The sequence below is a fragment of the Chrysoperla carnea genome, chromosome 3, assembly GCF_905475395.1.
Source record: "Chrysoperla carnea chromosome 3, inChrCarn1.1, whole genome shotgun sequence".
In the NCBI taxonomy this organism is placed as follows: domain Eukaryota; kingdom Metazoa; phylum Arthropoda; class Insecta; order Neuroptera; family Chrysopidae; genus Chrysoperla; species Chrysoperla carnea.
This window is the reverse complement of record NC_058339.1, coordinates 66,943,306-66,952,393: the sequence shown is the minus strand read 5'-3', so window position 1 is coordinate 66,952,393 and position 9,088 is coordinate 66,943,306. Positions and strand designations below refer to the sequence as shown.

The 9,088-nt window shown below is 29.8% G+C and overlaps 1 protein-coding gene across 1 annotated transcript; it reads right to left on the bottom strand.

Annotated features, from left to right (window-relative positions):
- Positions 1-112: 112 nt before the first annotated feature.
- Positions 113-6,399, bottom strand: LOC123296505 (phospholipase A1 VesT1.02-like). Its single transcript, XM_044877994.1, has 6 exons — positions 6,270-6,399; positions 3,986-4,297; positions 2,181-2,426; positions 755-937; positions 529-694; positions 113-470 (listed from the first exon to the last, which is right to left on the bottom strand). The coding sequence occupies exons 1-6, from the start codon at positions 6,355-6,357 to the stop codon at positions 362-364; spliced, it is 1,104 nt and encodes a 367-aa protein (XP_044733929.1). The 5' UTR covers positions 6,358-6,399; the 3' UTR covers positions 113-361.
- Between the last annotated feature and the right edge of the window lie 2,689 nt (positions 6,400-9,088).

The following is a 9,088-nucleotide window of genomic DNA, read 5'->3' as shown; positions in this document are numbered from 1 at the left end:
ATTTCCAATTTCATTAAACTAAGTTTTGGAATTTACTTGGCCTCCGTATAGTTCTTGTAGAAATGACGATGATTTTATAATTTTATTATGCTAATTTTTTACTTATTTGTGTAGAAAATTTGCCTATATTTCAAAAAAATTGTCTGTATATACAAATATTATAGACCTTCGCGAAGGGAAGGTCTGAGGCCGTGTGTTCACTTAATGGTAAATTGGTTATATACTTGGTGGTGCTTAATTGAGGTTAAAAAATTTCGCACTTGTTATCTAGTAATAAACTTTTTTTGTAATTTTGTGAATTTTGTCGTTTTGTAATTTGTAAATACAAATATGCACGTTACTAGTATCTAATTTTTTGTAACTAATTTAGCGTATCAGGCTTTATACAGCATCGAACATCACCAATATCTCCAGGATTTTTCGGACAAAACGGTGCAGTTTTTGCGGATATACAATAAGAACCCGATGCCCTAAAATGAAACAAATATAAGTTTTTTTTTAAATAATTTTTAAATAGAAATATCGTACGTTGTAGGTGTAAATTGTCCCATTTTTACAGGAAGGCCAAAACGATGTCCTGATAACATTCCTATTGGACACCGGCGTGTACACGGCTCTGCTTTTCTTGCCAAACCATCATGAATACTTTCTGCCATATAGCAGATTACCCAAACATGGCTGCAAAGATCTACATCTGTAAAATAATTATTTTCATCATTCCTTGGATTCTAAATAAAAGTAGGAAAATGCATACTATTTGTTACTTCACAAAAAGGTTGAGTTCTTCCACCATTTACACAAAAATCCGCATGACCAACTCGTCCCATTTCGCCATAGTGACCAGCGTTTGTATGTATTACATGTACGGCATTTGCATCGCCATTATCTAACCTGTTATTGTTTCCAGGACGAACAAGTGGCCTAGCTGGATCCAAAGCTATATAAAAAATAATAATATCTTGAGACTGCCAAAAATGGAGTTATAAATGCAAAAAATTAATGTTGTGATGAATTATTCGCTCTATGTACGCTTTAGATTTACTTGGAAAAATTATTCGCAAAGCTTAATGAATTTTGTTAGTGTAATAGAGAATTTGCATGTTTTTTAATTTAATCTTTTTCAAATTTTACTATAAATTAATAAGAAAAAATTAAAAAAAAAAATCCTTTCAAAGAATTTTCATGTAATTTTACATGAAAAATAGCTTTTCTAAACTATAAATTCAAACGTGCTTTAGTAACGCCACCGCACGGAGAAATGATAAGATCGCATGCAGAATGATAAATAGTTTGTCTCTCAACTTGCTTTCACTATATTATAATGTTAATTTAGCGTGATTCAGATTGGCTGACAGCCTCAACGGCTGTATATACGTCAAAACCAATAACAAGTCGTTTTTTTAAATATAACTATTTTTTATTAATAATTAATAAAAAAAATGGAATTATTAGTTAAAAAAATAATTACTTATATATACTTTAAATGAATTATTTTTTCATTTATAAATGCATTTGTGTACAACTTCTCCATCGCATCGTTTTTTTTACCTAATAATAATGTTTGGGCGAAAATTGATCTATATGAAACTACCTGATAATTTTGAACCTACGTATTGTGAGAGTGGTGGCTAAATAAAGTCAACCCAAATCCCAAATATACAGAGTTGCTAGTTGTTAACGTTCCACCCTCAATTTTTTTTCTCTAACTTATTAAAGCAACACGGAGAACTATAGGTCAATCTGATGTCAGAGCATGCAAAGTTTCCGTTTACGTGCTGCTTTAAGTTTTTGGTCTTGAAAGTATGAAGCAATTATTGAATTCATTTTAAGAAACCTTCCTTTCCTTTTTTTCAGGCTTTATCCAATAGGCTTTCAAGCTTTATCCTTTCCTTTTCGCAATCGAAAGCACGATGACGTAATTGTAAGAGTTTTTAAAATAGAGACATGCGAAACGTAAGATAGGTATCGAATGGCCGTTTCTTCCATTTAGTAAGGTCCCAACTATGAACGCGATGTCTACATGGAGATATTTGATCGAAATTACTTATTCGAAATGCATATTGATCTTGAAAAAATCAGGCTAATTGAACAGTAAATAAAATATTCCAGTTCGATTCTGTTTACTAAATCATACGTGAGCACGATTTATCTATTAAAAATCGTTAAAAAAAATTATTTACCGATAATTCTATGCATCCTGAATAATAAGTAATTTGACATAATGCCACAGATGTGTGCTCCCAATGAATGACCAACACACGTTGTTTTTTCTATTGGTAGACCATGATTTCTGAGGTATGATAAAAATTCTGCTGTACATCGTCCAATTGCTCGTGTGTTATGAACAGCGGCAGGATAACATGGTGGTTCACATAATTTCCCCCAATCAACCATAAAGACATTGTAACTACCATTTCTTAAGTATGCTACAAAACAAAAGTATTAAAAAAAGTTCTATACGTTTATAAGGAATTGCATCCACTGACAATATCTTCGCACATTACCGGAGTTTAAATATTCATTACAATTTAATAGATCGTTTTGTAGTTCACCAATCAAAAAATAAACTAAACAAAAGTTTAAGAATTTGATAGGGGACACCGGATTGCTTAAATAGACAATTTGGATCCGGTAGAAATAGAATAAAACACTTTAAATTAGAAAGTTGATCCTCATATAAAAAATAACATTTTTTATTTAAAACATTTCGAAAATCGTTAGCTTTCGGAGGAAATGCACGACTTAAAAATTTACATTTAATTGAAAGCTAAAACCAAAACACGATAGGTACAGAAAAACTGCTTTAGATAAAAGTTGTCAAGGACAATAGAGGACATTCTCCTGTGTTCATGAGTTTGACCTACAATTATCGATAAACTTTGAGTGCATTTTCTTTCGATTAAATGCAATAATGACATATTTTTAAGTTACATTTCCCCTGCAAGTTTTCGATTTTCGAAAAAATGTTTGAAATAAACAATGTTAGTTTTTATATCAGGATCAACTTCCTAATTTAAAGTGTTATTCTAACTAAGTATTAAAGCAATCTGGAGAATTTGGTCCAATCTGATTGATGGACCATACCCCCCCCCCCCCACCCATCGAACTATATTCAAATTTTGTTCAAGTTATTTTTTGATTGGTTACTTATCAAACGAGCTATTATAGATTAAAATGGTCCACCTTGTATTTCAAACTGCTTATAATGCAAACAAAATTGACTCTACAATTGATAACAAATAAATTACATCAAAGTTTTCAATTTTTTTTTTTTGCCTTTTTTGATAAATTTTACATAAAAATTACGCAATTTATTTTCTGTCAGCGACAAGATCATTATAAACAATCTTTAATAAATCAAATTCAATTTAGTGTTGGACTAAATAACACTAATTCATCAATTTGATTAATTTTGATTGTTTCAATTTATCAACTGAAGCTGTACAAACGAAACCTCACGAGAGCTCACGTGTTATCCATTCAGAAGTCAAATTGATTTTTTTTACTTTTTGGGCGTTAATTCAAAATTTTTGATAAAACAATATATACATAAATGCGAGCTGACAATTGCCCGCGCAACATTACAGAGTGAATTGGAAATACGAACAAAGTGAGTGCTTTCATAGGAGTGAGTGGATAATAGACAATCCGCAAGAGTATTTTACGAATTTAAGATTATTGTTATTTTTTATTGAGGTGTCCGTGCAACCGCTCGGCCCCACTCCTAATTTTGCTGCTCTGGATATTTTCCCGATTTGACACCGCTTAGATTGTCTACTACCTGTGAAAGTACGGGCCCCGAAAATCATTTAAAAAAATTTAAAACCTACAACTTTACTAATAATAAATAACTAATTTTCTTGGAGACTTCTCTATATCATTGAACGAATTACAATCCAAAAGTATAACGATCCAATTTAAAGAATTAATAATTCATTCAAATGAATCAAAGTTATCCAACCCATCACAATTTCTAAAAACTTACCATCTCGTAATACAATTATTGGTAATGTATCATCACCGCCCGCATATCCGTGTATTAATAAGATATTCTCATGATTTGGATTCCAATTACTATTACGTAGCCAATCAGCTTGATTTAAATCAACAATTTGTTTTACATCCGGTTGTTCACTTGTATATAATATATATCGGATATCAGGATCGGGACATGCATCTTTATCATTTCCTTTACGCCATACACAGTCATCCCGTGTATTGTTTGACATCGATGAATTACCAAAAAAGAGAGCTTCTTTTATGGCATTTGTAATTGTATTGTTGAAAGGTGCTCGCACTATAAATTTATAAAAATATAATAAAGTAACTGTTCATTCAAGTATTGTGTTTAATTCATTTGCTCATAAAAAGTTATTGTTTTCATCTCGAAAATCGAAAAAAAAAAACTAAATGATTCCTTTTATGAGACATCTAGAATATCATACACACAAACACATAGGTTAGGTTATATTGGCTGTCCACGAAGGACATTCTTAGGCTATAGAGCCCATTGTGATACCATATATGTGTTTTACCACCTTTCCGCTGATAATTTCATTTATCAGCTCCTCAATCTCAGAGGCTGAGTGCACCTCCTTCATGCATTTACCATTAATTAAATTAATTTGGTCGCGACGGCGGGAATCGAACCCGCTACCCTAAGCATACCGCGGACAGAATTGGTTACGCCTTAACCAACTGAGCTAATAGAGCGACACACAAACACATAAGTCTGCCATAATTCTTGAAAGAATGGTTGGATAAAATTGTTATATTGCCTGATAGTGGCGCTCTAATAAACTTTGATCTTAATGGAGAACTCATACCAGAGCGATGAACGATAAACGAATAACGAAAGAACTGTCTAATGAACAACATTAAATTACGATTAATGATTGTAAAATCTATCGCTTATCGCGTGTCGTTCATTCCTTTAGTGTGAATTCAACTAAGTGAGCTTATAGGTAGGGAAAAACACAAAATTTACAAGATTTATTTCGGAAGACCACGTTTATCTGCCAAGTGCACAAAAAAAGAGGAGTCGTCGAAATGTATTAGTAACATCTTGAAAAATTCATTTTTTTTTCTTTGAGGATTTCAAGCACGATATTTATAAAATAAGGCCAGCTAAAATCAGTAAGATAAAAGCAGCCATTGAAAGTGAATTCAAATACCAATTAAAACGATTAGGAAAATTTTGGAATTCATTGGTCAGCGTTATCACCTATGCCTGGGCAACAATGGCAACTATTCTGAATACTTTCGATAAATGGCTGTTTTCGACACTCGTTCAAATTGTTTTGATTTTTAAAATTTTTCCGCATCATAATAATTATAAATGTTACATGCATAAAAATGGTGTGTACATTTTTTTCGAACACTGTTGTATGTATATTGCAATGTATGCAATATATGTATGTAGAACAATACATACATATATTTACATATTTATTAAAAGATTTTGGGAAAAAATTTGTCGGTGAACATCTGCTAATAAAATCGTTAAGTGGACATAATTATTTATTAAAAAATTATTTGGTCTGATCTCTAAAGGCCCCACACAACTAATAAAAGAATGTTTCTTACTACATCTAGAAAATAATACCCTACTAATATTTATTATGAGCGCGAAAATTTTTGTAAGCACTGCTCGCATTGGGATCATAGCTAGAATATTAGAAAACAGCTAATTCATACATGAATAATAATAAATTTCTTTTTATTTAAATAAAAACATTACAATTAACAGAATTAATTGCTTAATTACTTTTTGCAAAGCATATAAAGTTATTGTAAATAATATATTGAATACATAAAAAATCAACAAAAGATGTTTTATTTTCGAAAATGAGTCGCTTTTTTATTTTAGTTTTCTTCTAATTGTTATAGTTTAAAAAATAAATTTTTTTGTGGGGCCTATGTACCTATTAACCGATTTTTCGTGTTCACTTATCACTCTTTAGCCCTAAAACAAGTTTTAAAATTTAAGCTGGGTTTTCCCTTTTCATTTTTGAGTTATCATAATTGACAGACAGACAGCCGGTCAATTGAATAAACACCACCTATATCGAAATTTTGTTCCAATCCTCAATATTGATCAAGAAAAAAATTTTACTAAAAATTAATTTTGCCTCTTAAAAAAACAATGAGAATTTCTTAGCCCACGAACAAATAATAATTAATATATGTGTTCAGATGAAAAACCGCTATTCTATTTACAAATTAAATTGATAAATTTTCCAAAAAAAAAAGTGCTATTAAAAACTTACATCCAACAGCATTAAGTTGCGTAAACAATGCGAACGTAAACAATACAACAATAAGTAAACAATTGCGTGTGATCAAGTTCAATAACATTATTAGCAAAATATTAAACAACAACAAAATAATCAGCTGCAATAATATACATACAGGAGTCAATACTTATTTAAAAATAATTTATGTATTAATTTAAATTATACAGTTTTTTTTATTTTTGTTCCTACCTTATTTTTATTTTGTCTTACTTATTTAGCATGTATTATTAAGAATTCAGCGCAACAACGGAAATTTTATTTCTTGTTCGATTGTTTATTAAGGAGATCCTCCCGTTCGTCAAACATTTACTATGATAAATGTGTGAAATTTTTTTATTTTAATAGTATTAAGGGAAGGAAAAACACAGCGAAAAAACAAGTATTTTTGCGTTTTTAAAAATAAACTCAAGTATTAGGTCCAATATTTCAAATTGAGATACTAGAAAATAACGCGCAGCCCCTAATCAAGAAATGAATGAAATATCTCAAAAAAATTTTCTCAAAAAAATTTCACAGCTGATATCTGTAAAGAAGTGCCAATATAAACTAGATTTTCGTGTCTATAGGATTTGTTTAGGGTAATAAAACCACCAAAAATCCAAGTCATTGGAAGCGTCCATAAATTACGTGGCCCAACTCCTATTTAACGATTATATTAGTACTTTTCTACATGACTAAAAATTCGAAATGAAAGTTTTTCGTACAGGATATTAAGCGATATCTATAAAACTACCCACCTAACTGTTAAATGAACCAGATTTTTGTTTTTATTGGATCATGCTTGCCCTATAAAGTATGTTTTATTAGGTTTTGAAACCAAAAATTTATTGCGAATTTCTCGATTTTTTCTAAAAGGTACTCCTTAAGAAAGTTTTAAAAAATAGTGAAATTTTTTATCTCCGATTTGGATAAAAATAATTTCTTTGAGTAATTTTTACAGAACAAATGCAAAAGTATGACTTTTTGGTTAGTTAAATGAGTAGTTTCTGAGATATCGACAAAATTGTATATGAGATGGTGATATACTACAGAAACTTACCGTTCAATCATTAATTCAAAATCAACTCGTATTCTATGTTTTTGAATTATTTAACGTGATAAGGACTCAAAAAACATAAAAACGCTGCTCATTTAACGATCATATAGGTTTTTTTCGAAATATGTACAGAACAGCTCCGAAATAAAATATTTTTGGCAATATATCAAAAAATTATCATCCAATCGTTACATTACAAAATAGCAATGGGGATAGTGACTAAATTTTTTTTATCACTTCAGGTGAAGAATTCTCACTGCATGAACAGAAAAGTAAAGTTAGTTTTTGGAAAACTTTGGAAGAACCTACGCAAAATAAGAACGCCTAAAAATCCTAATTGAACAAAAAGGAAAATAATTTGAAAATGACGTCATTGTTGAGTTTCGTCATTGAGATTCATATAAATTCTGTTTTGAAAGAAAGAGACAGGCAACAATCTTTGAATGGTTATAACTTCTTTGGTTTTTAATCAATTTTAATTTAACTTTTAAATTTTGTTATATATGGTATCAAGTCTCCATTTACATTTGTATGGGTAATGGGTCAGTTATAAACTCAGACTGACATCGTCAAAAAAAAAAAAAAAAAAAAATCATTTCAAAAAGGAAATTAAAAAAATTAAGAAAAAAATTACTTCTTGTCATCATAGAAGATCTCCTTAATATTTATTATTTTTACGCATACCTTTTATTATAAATTCTTAGCCAAATTTAGTTATAAATATAAATACAAATAAATAATCTTTACTTAATGATTAAAAAGAAATTATGCAACTTTCTACATTTTACTCATCACATTTCCTTTTTATGAAAATGCTGGTATTGATATCTTCGAATTCAATGAAATATAAAATTTCATTCTAGAAAATATTGAAAAACTTTTTTTATAAAATTTGGTACAATCACAAATGCTTTTTGCTTATTTTGACGCTGAAATTTTCTTGCAGTTACTAATTTGTCCAATTCCATGTTATGATATACTGAAAATTTTGTTGTCTCACATTTGAATAATATCCTTTTTCTAGATTTATTTTGGGCCAATTAAAATTTAAAACCCAATACGGAGGTGATGTACACTGACCCTAGAGCAATTTTATTTATATTTCAGAAATTTCTCGTTCTATCACAAAATCAACCAGGTCATCAATGAGTATGAAACTTTGAATTGAAATTAAATTTTATGAAGCACACTGTTACTCAAGTGGATATCATTAGTTTTTCTGGTTTGTAAAGTCTTTATGGTCATTTGAGAGGGATTTTTCATCGTGAGCAATGCTTCACTGTTTGTTTTTGGCCATTTAAGACGTTTTCTTAATTTTAATTGATCTTTTTATTGTGAGTAGGTGAGTAGAACCCCAAAATCTTTGAGCATGCGAAGGCTAGGTTAATTTTGACAACAAATTTGAAAAGTATGACCCGGAAAGAAAGTAGAATTAAATATTTGGTTAATCAAAATTGGATAAAATTTGCAGATACGATAAAGCAAAAATAAAAATTTTGAATTTTGATGACGTAATTAAGTTCAAAAATCAATTTTTTTAATAACACATATAACTTTGATCCAATCTGAAGGAAACTTTTTTAAAAAAACACTGATTTTGGGTCACACTTTTTATCTGTGTTGTTAGTTTCTCACTACTATTCATATATAGGTTGGAAACAGAGACCAGGACCCCAAAATCTTGGAACCAGTAATAGCTAGGTTAAATTTGAAAAGTATTACCCAAATTTAGTAGAATTACGTACTTGGTTTATCA